This window comes from Dryobates pubescens, chromosome 18 (genome assembly GCF_014839835.1).
Source record: "Dryobates pubescens isolate bDryPub1 chromosome 18, bDryPub1.pri, whole genome shotgun sequence".
Lineage (NCBI taxonomy): Eukaryota > Metazoa > Chordata > Aves > Piciformes > Picidae > Dryobates > Dryobates pubescens.
Genome location: NC_071629.1, coordinates 1,775,512 through 1,791,235, shown reverse-complemented (window position 1 = coordinate 1,791,235; position 15,724 = coordinate 1,775,512). Strand labels below are relative to the sequence as shown.

Here is a 15,724-nt window from a genome sequence, read left to right as displayed (position 1 = left end):
AGTAGGAACTGGTATGTGTTTCTTACAAGAAATGTAATATGGATTTAACATGGCTAATGTCAGGAGGCAAACAGCAGTAGGCCATTCTTATGCTTTTTATTCAGCACAAAGAAAATTCTAAAGCTGATTGTAAGGTGAGACACACATAAAAAGAGCCAAAATTAAGAATGTGTGGGAAAGATTTGGAATGCTAAAAAGAAGCACATCCCTGACTGAACATAATCCTCCTCTGGCTCAAAGCAAGAAATGAATATTCAGAGCGTGGAAACAGAGAAGCAAGATAGCTTGCTGCAAAACCAAATCAAGGGATAAATATTCAGGGCAACAAGATGTGCTATGGCAACTTTAAACACAAAAAGAATAGCAACTGCTCAGCTAGATATAAAAGGAACTACTTGTTAGGAGACACATGGAAGCTTTAGTTTGAAATATTAGTGTAGTGTGTCAAAAACAGTTTAGGAGCTTCATAATGTTGAGAGCATTCCAGCAAGAGATTGTATAGTTCCACATGCTGAAGTAAATGGGAGCAGCATGTGCAGATTGAGGACACTGGTTGTGCTCCTTCCTGTCATACTAATGAATGGTTTCTTTAGCAGCAATCTAGATTCCTTCTATATTTTAAAGCTGAAAAGGGGCATTTTAAGATAGAGGGTCACTCAGCTTTTATCTAACAGTGTTGCCTCTTTTCTCCCACCAGCCATAGCACATGGGAATGAACTTTAAACATTTAAAATTCAGGGTCCAGATTTCTGCAAAACCGAAGGAAAAACATATGGTTAGACATATGATTCTGTGATGTCAATCAAGAAGAGAACCTTTTTGTTTAGATTTCTTTTTAACTATTGAATCCTCAGGAGTTAGACTTTTACTATGTTTTAAAGCTGTGTGTCACAGAAGAGTTGGGTCTTCAAGAACAGTATCTAATGTGAAGGATCATGATGAATCTGTGAGTCTTAGCAGTCCTGTGCATGTAGGCTTTACATTTTGTCTTCCTGAGAACAGCCAGAAGTATTTCCACCTCTAGAGCCACCTCCTGTATCTTGCATGCAGCACAGATTGAGAATACTGCCAGGAAAGAGGATCGTGCATGTCATAAACCCACCTACCAGCTACTGGCAGTTTATAGAGAGAAGAGGAAATCTGCCCCTCCAAAATAACCTTAGAGGACATTCTCCTTTAAACCCTTGAAATGAGTTAAAAAACCCCAACAACCCTCAACTTGAAGAATAAGAGACCATAACAATGCACACACAGAGGAGTGTTGTGGAAGAGGATAAATAAACCATTGTTATGTTTTGTGCCAACCTCAGCCCCTTGAAAATGCGCACCTTGGGGGAAAGACTGCACAAAGCTGCACCATAAATATAGAGCGCATTCAAACGAACTGGCAGCATTGAAACAGCTTCTGAAGATAATCAGCTATAAACACCACATCCACTCAACCAAACCAGACACAATGGAGACCTTCCCCTTCAATTACTTTAGCCGTTGATGGCAAGTATTAACAGTTTCCTGCCTGCTATCTTTTTGTGCAAATAGAACTCGTTCTGATAAACATCTTGTGCTATATTTGTCCCTAAATGCGGACTGGCCTTCCTGTTTCTATTCTCTGAATGTCACAAAATATTCAAGCAGGATGTCTGTAACAGAACAAAGTTGACATCTCCTTTAATCACTCATACTCCTCTATTTACAACCTTGGTACTCTTCAAAAGAGTTACAGAAAGCTAAGAAACTACTGAAAATACGTAATACAAATCACCTGGGCAGCCTATTCCAGCGCCTCACCACCCCCCTACTGAAAAACTTCTTCCTAAGATCCAGTCTAACCCTGCTCTTCCTCAGCATCAAACCATTCCCCCTTGCCCTGTATCTAGACACCCTTATGAAAAGTCTCTCTGCAGCCTTCCTGTAGGATCTCTTCAGATATTGGAAGGCAGCTCTGTGTCCCCCTGGATGCACATTATTCTTCAGTTCTGCAACAGAAAGGCAGCAAAGAGCACTCAAAATCTCCCTTAAATGGTAGAAGGAGGTACAATGATCTTTAAAATAGACATTTTCATTTCCCTGTGGTGCAGAACAGAACAGGAATGAAACATATGCAAAGCCTTCATTATCTACAAAAATGTTATTTCAAGGTGTGAAAATCATCAGTCCATTGAATATTTTTTTTTTCCTTACTAGGAGCACTTCACAGAAGTAATAAAAAACCAGGAGTTTCTTTTGCTCCCTGCTAATGAAATTGCAAAGCTCTTGTCCAGCGATGACATCAACGTTCCAGATGAAGAAGCCATATTCCAGGCATTAATGCTGTGGGTGAGGCATGATCTGCAAAACCGTCAGCGAGACCTGGGAATGCTCCTTTCCTACATCAGACTGCCTCTGCTTCCACCCCAGGTATGAACAGGAAGGGCTACCAGGGAGCTGAGCTGGAAGCCACAGTGCTTGCCTCAAGCATCTTTGAGGCACAGAAAAGAATTCTGTGGAAATGTTCTGATTCTGGATGGGCTTTTGGGTAGAGTTATTTTCACCTTTTTTTTACCCCCAACTGTATAGTAGATGTATTTATTACAGTAAACACAGATGAAAAACAATCTACTGTAAGTAGAAGTCATGTTTAAAAGACTTTCCCCCCTACCTTTGTATGGCTTTGCTTGCATTCAAGCAGAGTTTTGAGCAAAGATCAAGTGAAAGGTGAACTGAAAATGAGTGTCTGTAGCTACTTGAATTACATGCATCTAAATCAGTACAATTAGATGTTCTTAAGTAAGACCCTCATTTTTTATTTCTTAGCTATTGGCTGATCTAGAAAACAGTCCGATGTTTGCAGATGACCTAGAGTGTCAGAAACTTCTTATGGAGGCTATGAAGTATCATCTTCTACCAGAAAGGAGGTCCATGATGCAAAGTCCTCGAACTAAGCCTAGAAAATCTACAGTGGGTGCACTTTATGCTGTAGGAGGTATGGATGCCACTAAAGGTAAGTTCAGAAATTGATTATTTAAAGATAACCACATAATATCTATAACAATTATTTAAATATATGTTAGGAAAACAGCAATTTAGGGACAAAAAAGAGGGAAAAGAGTAAGTCACAGAACACAGTACTATGCAACAGATGTTCTTACTTCTTTTAAGAATTATATTTGTAAATTAGAAACGTCCACCTTGAGATGCAGACTAAAGTTGGATTCAGATGGTGATTTTAAAATTGTTTTGCAACCATTTTGGGGTATAGTTTGGCTTTTCAAATCAGAGGAAAATAATTAATATTCAAACTATAACAGGGTTCATTTAACATTGTTTAAGGACCCTGAGCTCAAATTTCAGGACAAAAGTTAGCAGACTGGAAAGATTTTGAATGAGGAGGAGAAAACAACCAAACAGCATAATTAAACTGTGAATTCTTAGCTGAAGCTTATAAAGCCTTATTATAAAATTTCTGATAGAAAGATTTGTACTTTTTTGTGAGGGTAACCACATGTGCACCCTCTTTTTAGGACTTCACACAGAGGTTATTTTCAGGTTTGTACTTGAAAGTTAAATGCTATCATTCGTATTCCAGTTTTTATTGTGGTTTTCACAATTGCAGTCAGCTCACAGCTTTACCCACTACAGGACTCTGTTTAATAGGCAGTAGATGGAAATAATTTTCTACAGGAACCTTAACTTGAAACCCACAGCTTGGAGCCAAAGAGCTGTAATTAATTTTAAGTCTAGCAACTTGCTGAACAGTTGTACCTTTAGCTGTGTGAGTTCACTCACAACAGAATCACAAAGCAGCTAATCTATTTCACGGTTTGCAAGAAGTTGCTGAGGACTGATTTTCCCTTCCTGAGAGATCTTGCAGCTCTCCCTCACTATCTCCGTGGCATCAAATCAAGTGTAAACTACACATTCATTGCCATCACAACAGGGAATTTGTCATTCCTAGGATGGTTTAGCAAAATGACAATAAACTGTAGCAATCAGATAGTTTCATTAGTTATGAATTTCATAGACCAACCAGGAATTCCAGTTAATCTTTAAGCTCACTTTTACCAAAATAAGAATCCAATTTTCTGACATTTTTTCCTCAGTAAGGTTATGCAAAGAAAGGGCTATTTCAGCCAGTATCTGCACTTCTTGGTGCCTCCTTATTACCTTGGAATAAAGTCAATTGTTTGAACTTCTGCCTTTTGATGGTCAAGAAGAACAGCACTTCCTCTCCTCCCTGCTATCCTCTACAGCTCTGACTCATACTTTCAGCCTGTGCTGGATTGTAAGATTAAGGAAACAGCACCTAAGAGACTATGATGTACTGGAAGAACAGCTCTAAGAAGGGAGTAGCTTTCACCTCTGGCAATGGTACGCTTTCTGTGATAAAGAAAACTCTCAGTGAATGCCAGGTTTGGCTTTGTCCCTATCTCAGGTGGTACATGAAGTCAAATCTCAACTTCAAGTGATTAAAAGAAGATCAAAGAGCTGCTTTTGGGCTGGTGTCTTGAAAAATGTGAATGTGTCTAAACCACACTAACTCAAAACCTACCTTCCAGCCTCTGTAAAAATTACAGCCTACAGGGTATGTATGAACATACTGAAAACTTAATGTAGTTTTTCCTGGTTTTTAGACAGTGTGCAAGACACTTTTGAAGCCGAGATCTTCACTCACACATTAGCATAGAATAAATGAGGAGTCAAAGCAAAGAAGAGAAAACAGACTAATGAAACAGAAAGAACAGTAAAAGCAAACCAGTTGCTCAAAATAAAAGATGTCAGAAAAGACAGAAAAAGGAGAATTTCTTTCTTTTTTCTGCAGATGGCACTGCTAGTTTCTTTCCCAGTCTATGCATCTGGAACAGTATGTAGAGGAGAAAAAAACAGCATGAGATAAGCTCTTATTTCACTACATTTATTGAGTATAACAGATGATCTCTAGCAGATCTCTAAACCAAATCCTACCTCTATTTTCTGCTTTATTGCATGGTTGATTTGCTGTTGTAAACCATTCCTTATCTGCAGACTATTGTAAATCTCCAAATGCCACTTCTCTAGCCTCAAATCCCTGTCAAGGAACCAGCAGGAAATCAGCTCTGGTTTTCTCATCCAGTTGCCTTCAACTAAGCTGAAGCTTGAGATTCAGGATGCATTTTATGTGCATTTGACAATTGCCTCCTCTGCCTTGGTTGCTACTCAGCCATCTCCTCATTGTGCTAAGTCAGCTCTCAAAGGAGCAATTACGGCTCCTGAGTGACTGACAGGAGCCAGGGTATGGAAAAGTGTCGGATTTGAATGGCAGAGACTGGGGCCCTATGAATAGCTGCAGTAAAGGCATTACTAGAAGGTCAATGACCTGAAAAAAAATTGGAAATATAGCTTATACAGCAGACAAGCAGCTATTGCAAGGCTGCTGCAAAGGTGAACCTGAGGGAAGCCAAATGTGTACTTGTACACAACTGGGTCTTCTGCTTGTCTCCATTACAAAAAGGAGAACATCCAACCTATTCATGAAGATGTACAGCCAAGTCCTAAGACAGACGTGTGGACACTTTCTCCAGGAATGGTCTGAACACAGATAGGGTTAAGGAGTACCTAATTGTGAGGCACTATATTCATCAGGAATATAAACCCCCCCAACCCTAAAACACCTATCCTGGTGGTATTTACTTGAGTAACAGATTTAACTTCTCCCTAAAATATTCAGTATTCAGAAAATTGCTGGTGTTTAATTCTGCATCTTCTTGCCCCTGGTTTATTCACATAGATGTGGCAGTCATATATACATGGAATTGAAGCACTTTTCTCACTAGGTTCACATTTTGTAACTGAAGTTCCAGGGAGCCACAGAGTCCACACACAGAGTGTCATGTTTAGAGTTCAGTAATGTTCTGGGTTGTAACTGACTACTGGCATTGATCAGTTCGTGGCTAGCTCATAACACTCACAATTTCAACAGGTACCACTACAATTGAAAAGTACGACCTCAGGACTAACAGCTGGGTACAAATTGGTACTATGAATGGCAGACGACTGCAGTTTGGAGTTGCAGTCATTGACAACAAGCTCTACATTGTGGGAGGAAGAGATGGTCTGAAAACTTCTAACATTGTTGAATGCTTCAACCCCATCACCAAAGTTTGGACTGTAATGCCTCCTATGTCAACACACAGACATGGCCTAGGTAAGAGGTGTTTCATCTTTGTGAATATCTTGCAACACACATGAATTAATTCCGATTAGCACAAACACTGCCGACATAAATTGGTCAATGATTTAATAACATGCTGCAATATTGGTAGATGATGTTTTTCAAAGACAGACTTGCTTACTATTGCCATAACTTTATGACATTCACAGGGAATGAGTAATATGAATGTAAAATCTAGTCTTTATTTCTGGCACTATTAAAAAAATCAAGGTAAGTGTACAGTTGAGGAGACTGTAAGAGAGGGAATATGCTGATTTTCGGATGCTATATCACAGCTTTTATGTAGGAGCTGGCCACTCCTCAGTTTGCAGAAACAGGTATTGCTTGCAATAATTCACAAGTTCAACTGATATTGAGAACACTTATATTTTAATGACTAATAGGAAAAGATCAACACAAAATTACTTGGCAAACCTTTATGGCCTCTATTAACTTTCTCCACTGAAGAACATATAGTGTGGAATTCTTACCAGCCAGCCTGTCAAATTTATAAAAGCAAATACCAGTAGGAGGTAAATGACAAATCACATAATCCTCATTGCAGTCTTTCTAATTACCAATTGCAGGGGCACAATTTTACCAAACAAGTAGGTCCCAGTGGTAAATCTGAGTGCCCAAAGCTAGGCTTCTGTCTGTGTATCAGCCTGGTTTGCAAAGCCGCCTCACGCTCGCAGCTCCTATTAGCCTCAGCGTGATTTTGTGGAGTTAGAGCTTCTGAAAAAATGAGGCTATGCATATAGGCCTGAAAAGACACATTTAGAAACCTTCTAAGCAGCCAGATTCAAACGTTTTGCCTTGCCTAACAAAGGAAGCAAACTGCAGCAGCAGTAGCTGCAGCTCCCCAAAGGGGAGACACCAAAGCCCTTCTCTCCAGAGAAGGACAATGATACAGGATATTGGAGCAGCAGCTAAATGCTTCTCATTTAGGGGCTCACATTTTTTACAGAACAAGGTCAACAGAATTGGAAGAAATAAAATTGTCCAAGAAGACATCATGAGAATTAGAGCAGCTTTCCTCTAACCTTTTGGTAAAAGCTGTATATTGAATATTTTGTGTGTCTTTGTTTATTCTGCCAAGTGACAAGGCAGCTTTTAGATAGTTTAACACCACCTGAAGTTGCTTGCCTGCATACAGGTAACTGATGTATGAAGTTAATACACCACTGGCCACTGAAATGATTACTGTTAATGTCTCTCTATCTTATAAGGAGTAGCAATGCTGGAAGGACCAATGTATGCTGTTGGTGGCCATGATGGATGGAGTTACCTTAATACTGTAGAAAGATGGGACCCACAAGCACGGCAATGGAATTATGTTGCTAGCATGTCAACCCCCAGAAGCACTGTGGGTGTTGCAGCACTGAATAGCAAGTATGTCAACAGGAAAAACTCTCTTCTTTTTGTTCATCTCCTTCCTTCCTTGGAAATACAGCTTCTTACATTTTCTTTTCAATTTTCTAGTAATAAATCACCTCAAGAAAACAAAGAGGAAATACAATGCACAGTAATAAGGAAGGAAAGCCTTCCCTCTATGGTGCAGCAAGTTGTTTTCAAACTTGCAGTCGTGCTTTAAACCTGTTTAAGCCTTCTTACGTTTTAGCAATTGGAAAATGTTATTACACAGATCAGAATCTTACCTAGAATATAACTTAAGGGGTTAGAAGGTCATCTGCTTTTTAAAAGTGTTCCAAGTTTCTCATGACATTTAAAAATCACTTTGTCTAAGGAAGCACCACTGGAAAGAAGATGTGCAAGAAGTGCCACTTCACACCTCCTACCCTAATCCTCATCTATTGCTTAAATGAAGTGAGATACTGTTAACTCTACATTGGTTTTCCCAATAACAGTTTCAATACATAGTTAAACATCCTTTGCTTGGCTCTGGTGAGACCTCACCTGGAAGAATAGACTAGAGTAGACTAGACTAGACTAGACCAGACCAGACCAGACTAGACCAGACCAGACCAGACCAGGTTGGAAGAGACCTTCAAGATCATCGTGTCCAACCCATCATCTAACCTACCATGCAACCAAGCACCCTATCAAGTCTCCTCCTAAACACCTCCACTATGTCCAGTTCTAGTGTCCCTAGCACAAGAAGCACACAGCTGTTGGAGTGAGTCCAGAGGAGGCCACAAAGACGATCCAAGGGCTGGAACACCTCTGCTATGAGGATAGGCTGAGGGAGCTGGGGCACTTCAGCCTGGGGATGAGAAGACTCTGGGGGGATCTTAGAGCTGCCTTCCAGTACCTGGAAGGGAAGCTACAAGAAGGCTGCAGAGGGACTTTTCATGAGAGTGTCTAGAAACAGAACAAGGGGGAATGGTTTGAAGCTGAGGAAGAGGAGGTTTAGACTTGATCTTAGGAAGAATTTCTTCAGTATGAAGGTGGTGAGACTCTGCAATAGGCTGCCCAGGGCCATTGTGTATGCCTCCTCCCTGGGGGTGTTGAAGACTGAGTTTGATGAGGTCTTGAGCAGTCAAGTCTTCCCTGTTAACTTTTTACATTCCAGAGAAAGAGGATAAAGAGCAGAAATAGTGATGTCATCAAATGTGTATGTGACTTCTTCACATACAAGTCAGAGTTTTGCATTCAAACATGACATGACTTCAATCACTAACTGAAAAGTCCAAGAGAGGCAGTTCAAGTCCCTGTTGTATCTCAGAGGAAATGTTCTCAGCATAAACTTCACCAGAAACTCCTGTTGGTACCTTCCACAGCAACATGCAGGAAACCACTTTGTCAAAGAGGAAATGTAGCCTGATCCTGACTCTGCTTTCAATCACTCCTGATACAAGCTGCCTCCAGCCTGGCTTAAATCACGTCTGTTAGTCTAGTGATGTAATCTCTGGCATACCAGGGGAAGCTGAGATCAAATGTCCAGTGGTCTAACCCAGCAGAATGCTTCTGCTTTTCCTGTTTCCCTGACACAACATATTTTTACTATTTAACCTCACCAGAACAGACTTTATTTAAGTTTCTGTAGAGCAACACTTTTTGACCAATAAATGGTCTATTGAAAACATCAGTCAGCAATGGTCTAGTTGTTCTTTTCCTTAGAGAATGGGAACCACAACCATGTTTCTAGACAGTTACAGCAAACAAACCCCAATCAGTTTGTTTGTGTATGCAGTGGTTTCCTCTGTCTGTGAAAGCTGTAAACAAGTAGTCTGTATCTAACGTCACAATGTGAAAACAAACCAAATCCTCGACTATTTTATGGGCCAAGCAACAAACTGCACAACTGAGCTCAGGTCTGTCTTTCATTCACAAACATTAGAGGAGAGAGAGAGAGAGAGAGAGAGAAATTCTGCATTATTCCAACAGTTACCAAGAACTTTCTAGTTAAATTATACACCAGAGTGGTTCCTGGAGAAAAACAGGCACTTCAAGCAAAATTCAACTTATCTGTTCTAGTGACTTGCTGTGAACAAGTCCACATGGTGCCTAGGTCTCCAATTAGTTGCACTAAGTAAACTCAATTTCATGGTAGAAAGTAACAGACAGGTTTCGAAAGGGACCTGAGTTGGCGCACACAACAGAAGGGCAAAGCTGGTGAAGGGCTTGGAGAACAGCTCTTATGAAGAGTGGCTGAGGGAACTGGGATGTTTAGTCTGCAGAAGAAGAGGCAGAGGAGAGACCTCCTCAAAAGGAGGTTGCAGTGAGGTGAGGATTGGTCTCTTCCCTCCAGCAGCAGGTGCTTGAAATTGCGACAGGGGAGGTTTAGGTTGGAGATTAGGACAAATTAATGTAAGAGTGGTCATCCATTGGAACAGGCTGCCCAGAGAGGTGGTGGAGTCACCATCCCTGGAGGTGCTCAAGAAGTGTGTAGATGTGGTGCTTCAGGTGTCCAATCTAAACCTCCCCCTAGCACAACTTAAGCCCATTTCCTCTCAGCATATCGTTGGTTACTTGGGAGAAGAGACCAGCACCAGCCTCACTTCAACCTCCTTTCAGCTAGCTGGAGAGGGCAGCAAGATCTCCCTGCAGCCTTCTCTTCTCCAGACCCCAGCCCCCTCAGCCTCTCCTCATATGCTACCCTCCAAACCCCTCACCAGCCTTGCTGGTCTTCTCTGGACACACTCCAGGACCTCAGTATAACTCCCTTCATAAAGCATGCAAACCCCTTTGTACAAGGAAATCTCCAGAGCGTAGCTGTCAGCTGTGCATAATGATAAGGTGGTCTGAACTAAGGTATCCAGATAAACTTCCTATTAAAATGAGAGACTAAAGACTGAAGCTGTTTGCCTTCTTGTGGGTGTTTATCCCAGGCTGTATGCTGTTGGTGGACGAGATGGGAGCTCCTGCTTAAAATCAATGGAATGTTTTGATCCGCACACAAACAAGTGGAGCATCTGCGCTCCCATGTCCAAGAGAAGAGGGGGTGTCGGTGTGGCGACCTACAACGGGTTTTTATATGCTGTAGGAGGTCACGATGCACCTGCTTCCAACCACTGCTCTCGACTTTCTGACTGTGTAGAAAGGTAAGGATGTTTTGTTCCTTTTTCTATTTTTTGCATTCCAGGAAGGAAATATAAAATAATTCACAGCAGCAAGGGAAATATCTTCACAATTGGAATGTTCTCTTCGTAAAACATGTTCTGCTTTAAAAATACTATTTAATAATTGTTTCCAGTGCTTTTGTGCTAACAAAACAATTAACCCTCAAGAGCAAATGTTTCCCAGCTCCCTCTTCTATCTGAGCTGCCCAGGACTCAAATTCATAGAATCATAGAATGGCTTAGGAGTGAAGGGGCCTTAGAGATCATCTAGTCCAACCTCTCTGCCATGGCCAGGGACGCCTCTCAACTACACCCAGCTGCTCAAGGCCTCATCCAACCTGGCCCTGAATACCCCCAGGGAGGAGGTATCCACAGCCTCCCTGGGAAGCCTATTCCTGTCTTACCACCCTCATACTGAAGAACTTCTTTCTAAGATCCAGTCTAAACCTCTTATCCCTCAGCTTCAAACCATTTCCCCCCTTGTCCTATTGCTAGACACCCTCATGATAAGTCCCTCTTCAGTCTTCCTGTAGGATCCCTTCAGGTATTGGAAGGCAGCCTTAAGGTCCCCCTGGCATCTTGCTAGGCAATAAAAAACAGGAAGCTGTGACCTTTCTATTTCTCAAGTTCAAACACCCAGGTTTGAGCTACCTGTGTCATATACTGTAAGAACTCAGTAACTTTCCACTTGTGTCTTCCTCCAATAATTTGGCTAATAATGATCAAAGGTTTAAAAATATAATAAATATCACATGGTCAAAGAGGCAGTAGCTGCTGCACAGGTATTTTGTGATGGAAAAGACCGATAGTAGAGCCCTGTTTCTGTCAGAAACTATTCTTGCTATAAGAAATAAGCTAAAATAGATGCTGAGTGTCTGATTTAGCAAGCAAATACACCCAGCAACTAAGCATGCACCAAAGCACACTACTTCAGCCTGAATGTACACTTTAAAACCAGTGTATCAATACATTGGTCTAATGACTGTCGTAGCACACAACTCTCACTTGGAGTGAAAATGCTGTTTGTGTGACCCTTTCTTAACCCCATGCTTTGTATTCTCCACTGATGAGCACAGCTGTTAAGAAAATAGAGATGCTGGCCATTTATTTTCAGTATCAGCAACATTGTCTCTCCTGTCACTGTGACAAGCAAGGAAAACAGAGCAAGTATTGGGCTCCCTGTGGTGAATAACAATGGCTACGTTTTGTTCTCACTTTGATGGTTTAAAGTTGGAATTCACTCAAATTTGTACTGGAAATTGACTAAGTACCTGTTGAAAATAAAAGCAAGTGATACAAAATGCTGCCATGCATTGTGTGTCACAAACTTTTATCAGCTATATGAGAGATTTAACAACTTCTGCACTGAAGTTTCTGAGAACATCAGTTCTGACAGGAAAGAGAAACCAAAAATCCATATGGAGAAAGACTGGAAAGATTGAAATGAACTGTGCTGAGTCAGCTGGTGGCCAGGCCCAGGCCTCATTTACACTGAAAATGCACTCATTGTTTAATCTGACAAAAAGGGAGAGACTGCCATCCCAAAGTGGGAATATGGGAATGTTTCATATGCTTGAAGACCCCTCTAGTGCCCAGATCAAACACATTACTCACGGTTATACTAGTTCAAGGTGTAAGCTGAGCCACAGTCCAGGAAAACAAATCAGCCCAAATCATCAATTTAAATTTAAAATGTGCTTCTGCAATGTGTTTTTTCTTAATTTGATCCCAGGTATGATCCTAAAACAGATGCTTGGACAACAGTGGCCCCCTTGAGCGTGCCCCGGGATGCTGTTGGAATTTGTCCTCTGGGGGACAGGTTATACGCTGTGGGGGGCTACGATGGCCACACCTACCTGGACACTGTGGAGTCCTACGATGCTCAAAATAATGAGTGGACAGAGGTAAGAGGAAGAATTTCCAGACAAATAATAGGGAGTCTTCCTGCAGCTGGGAAGAATTCTGTGCAATCATGAAGATTATGTTGAAAAACTGTCATTGGTTTTGTGAAAAGATAGATAAGGATGTGGTGACACTGTGGCTGGGCTTGTGTTAAACACTGGCTGCCTCCCCCGGGAAATAACTGCATAAAAATTCCCAGACTAAAGGGCAAAGTGAACCAGGCTGCAGCAGTCATTGTGTGCTTGGAGCTGCAATGCCTGTGTCAGCAATGCCCTCTGCTGGGGCACTTCAAGGTTTTGTATCTCCACAGCCTGTGGGTTTTGAATACAGGAACACAGGGTTTGGAAAACATAAGCACGACACCAGCCACCAGCCCTGTAGCTCTCAGCGGCTGCTAAAGCCTTTCCCCCAAAAGCTGAATCCCTGCTATTAGAACACCAGTTAGAGCTACCTTTTTTTTTCAATAGTACAGTACATCAAGTAAACAAATTACTAACTACAAATTGCTAAGTTCTAATCCTATCCTTATGAGTCTACTCAAAGTGTTTCCTCCTTATTCTTTCCCTTTTTCCTTCTCCTCTCTCTCCCCCTTGTTTAGGAAGTTCCTGTCAATATTGGAAGGGCTGGAGCATGTGTTGTTGTGGTGAAGCTGCCCTGACGACTAGAAATATTGTGACTCTGAACTGAGTGGAGGTTCACGAAGACTGAGTCAGGAAGATACCAAACATTTCCAGAAAGCACTACAGACTGCCCATCACAGCAGCCCTCAATGACAGAGAACAATTATTTCTGAGCCATTGTGCTATGAGAGCACTAAAGTGTCTTCCTGCACTACAGTAATCAGAGAACTTTGCATAAGTGAATGATTTTCTTTTGCCTAAACCATAAAAATTCAATAATCTGTTAAATGGTTGCAGTTTGTTAGAAAAGTGTACCTGTTATTTCTAAAAGGCAGCAGTACAGTGATAAACTGCTGCATGAGGTTTCATACACATTTTTCTTTCCTATGTTGACAGAAATGCTAATGTTTAGAAAGAGCTTTTATATTTGAAGTACAAGAAAATGAGCAACAGAGACCTGCACAGAAGGAAATATTTGCCCACAGACACCACTGGCAATAGAATATTCTCTGCAAAAATAATTCAGTTCTGTATTCAGAAATGAAATTACTAAGTTCACTTTAAAATCAAGTCAGAGGAGCATAGAATTGGTTGCTGTTCTACCTCTGGCATTGCTAGTACTGTGATAGAATACCCATTTCATAGAATCATAGAACAGCTTAGGCTGGAAGGGACCTCAGAGATCATCTACTCCAAGCTCCCCACCATGGGCAGGGATGTCTCTCAACTAAACTCAGCTGCTCATCCAACCTGGCCTTGAACACCCCCAGGGCGGAGGCATCCACAGCCTCCCTGGGAAGCCTGTTCAGGGGTCTCACCACCCTCACACCTAAGCTCCTGTCTAACCTGCTGTCCCCCAGCTTCAAACCATTCCCCCTTCGCCTACTGCTAGGCACTCTCATGAAACGTCTCTCTGCAGCCTTCCTGTAGGATCCCTTCAGGTATTGGAAGGCAGCTCTAAGATTCCCCTCCAGCCTGAACAATCCCACCTAGGCTGAACACCCCCAGCTCCCTCAACCCATCCTCATAGCAGAGGTGCTCAAGTCCTTGGAACATCTTTATGACCTCCTCTGGACTCTCTCCAACAGCTCTGTGTCCTTATGCCGGGGACATCAGAACTGGAGGTAGTATTTGAGGTGGGGTCTCGAATGAGCAGAGCAAAGAGGCAGAAACCCCTCTCTTGCCCTGCTGGCCACACTGCTTCTCATGCAGCCTAGGATATAACTGAGTAGTGCAAGTTCAGAGACAGTAGAGCTAAGGTATCTTCATGTCATTAGGTATGTGCCAATAGAAAGAAATCTTTCTCTGTCCAAACACAATGCTAATAAAACTTGCAATCATTTCCACACGTGATGTTTTAATGCTGATAAGTGTGCCAGGTTATTCATGGATTTGTCTTTGCCCACTAACCACCTGTCAGTTCACATTAGGCTAATTTGGCTATTCTTGGGATAATCACCGTGCATTAAAATTTAAAACAATCATATAATTACATTCCTTGAATATAGCTTACAAAAGAGAATTTTTATATCATATTGATATGACAATCTTTGACCTCAGCTGAAGATTACCAGCTTTCTCTCCTGTACAGAAGAACTATGGTAAGAAGAAACCAGATCCACTGTGTACCACTGTCTACCATTTATATACACATGTTTATGCTTTTTTTTAAACTGAGGGGACATCAAGAACAAGGAGGAAAAGAATCACCTGAAAACAGCACATGTTCCATATGCATGTTGTTTTCTTTTGTGTGCCAACTTCAAATGAAGCTTTGATTTGTTTCATTTTAATTTCCTTTTTTATATGGTTCCAAATGCTGAAAGTGTATTTTAGAAGAAGAATGTATGTAAGATATTCTGTACTGTAAAGCACAATATTTGGACAGTATCTACTTTAGTGTGTGTTATGTTGTTTTGTTAGTATCAGAGAGAGGAAAATTCTCTGAAGGTGTAGACTAACTCTCCTGGTAGATTACTGTGTTTTCAGAATCCAGCAATATGCTATTTTAAAATGTTTGTAGTATTAATCCTATGGAATGCTTCTAAAAATGAACTCTCATAAGCTTATTTATAAAAGGAAAAACATTTTTAACTTTAAAAATCAATTACCTTTACATATAGCATGCTATATTCAAATAAAGTTTACTTTCACTGCTAGAAGTACTTAGACCACATTTTAACAACTTTGTGGGGTTTATTTTACAGCTGTTCGAGACAAGAAAACACAGAAGTGTCAGTCTTGGTTTTGCACTCTAAAAGAACACAAGATCCTGACCTAAGGTCCTTACTGTGTCTGGTCCAAATAAACAAAGATTTACCTTCCATCTAGCATTTCCTTTTAGATAAAGTTCATAATTTTATTTTCTTTGAGACAAAAGTAGAAACATAGATTCCAAGAATGGCTCATGTTGGAAGGGACCTCAGAGGTCATCTACTCCAAGCTCCCCACCATGGGCAGGGATGTCTCTCAACTAGACTCAGCTGCTCAAGGCCTCATCTAACCTGGCCTTG

At 41.2% G+C, this 15,724-nt stretch overlaps 1 protein-coding gene across 1 annotated transcript in view; it reads left to right on the top strand.

Moving 5' to 3' along the window:
- Positions 1-15,480, top strand: part of KLHL4 (kelch like family member 4) — a 39,502-nt gene extending 24,022 nt beyond the window's left edge. Inside the window, exons 5-11 of the mRNA XM_054169390.1 lie at positions 2,185-2,397; positions 2,794-2,980; positions 5,936-6,160; positions 7,396-7,558; positions 10,459-10,671; positions 12,422-12,593; positions 13,190-15,480. Of these exons, the coding sequence (XP_054025365.1) occupies positions 2,185-2,397; positions 2,794-2,980; positions 5,936-6,160; positions 7,396-7,558; positions 10,459-10,671; positions 12,422-12,593; positions 13,190-13,249 (1,233 nt within the window). The 3' untranslated portion in view covers positions 13,250-15,480. The remainder of the gene's footprint in view (positions 1-2,184; positions 2,398-2,793; positions 2,981-5,935; positions 6,161-7,395; positions 7,559-10,458; positions 10,672-12,421; positions 12,594-13,189) is intronic.
- Positions 15,481-15,724: the final 244 nt, after the last annotated feature.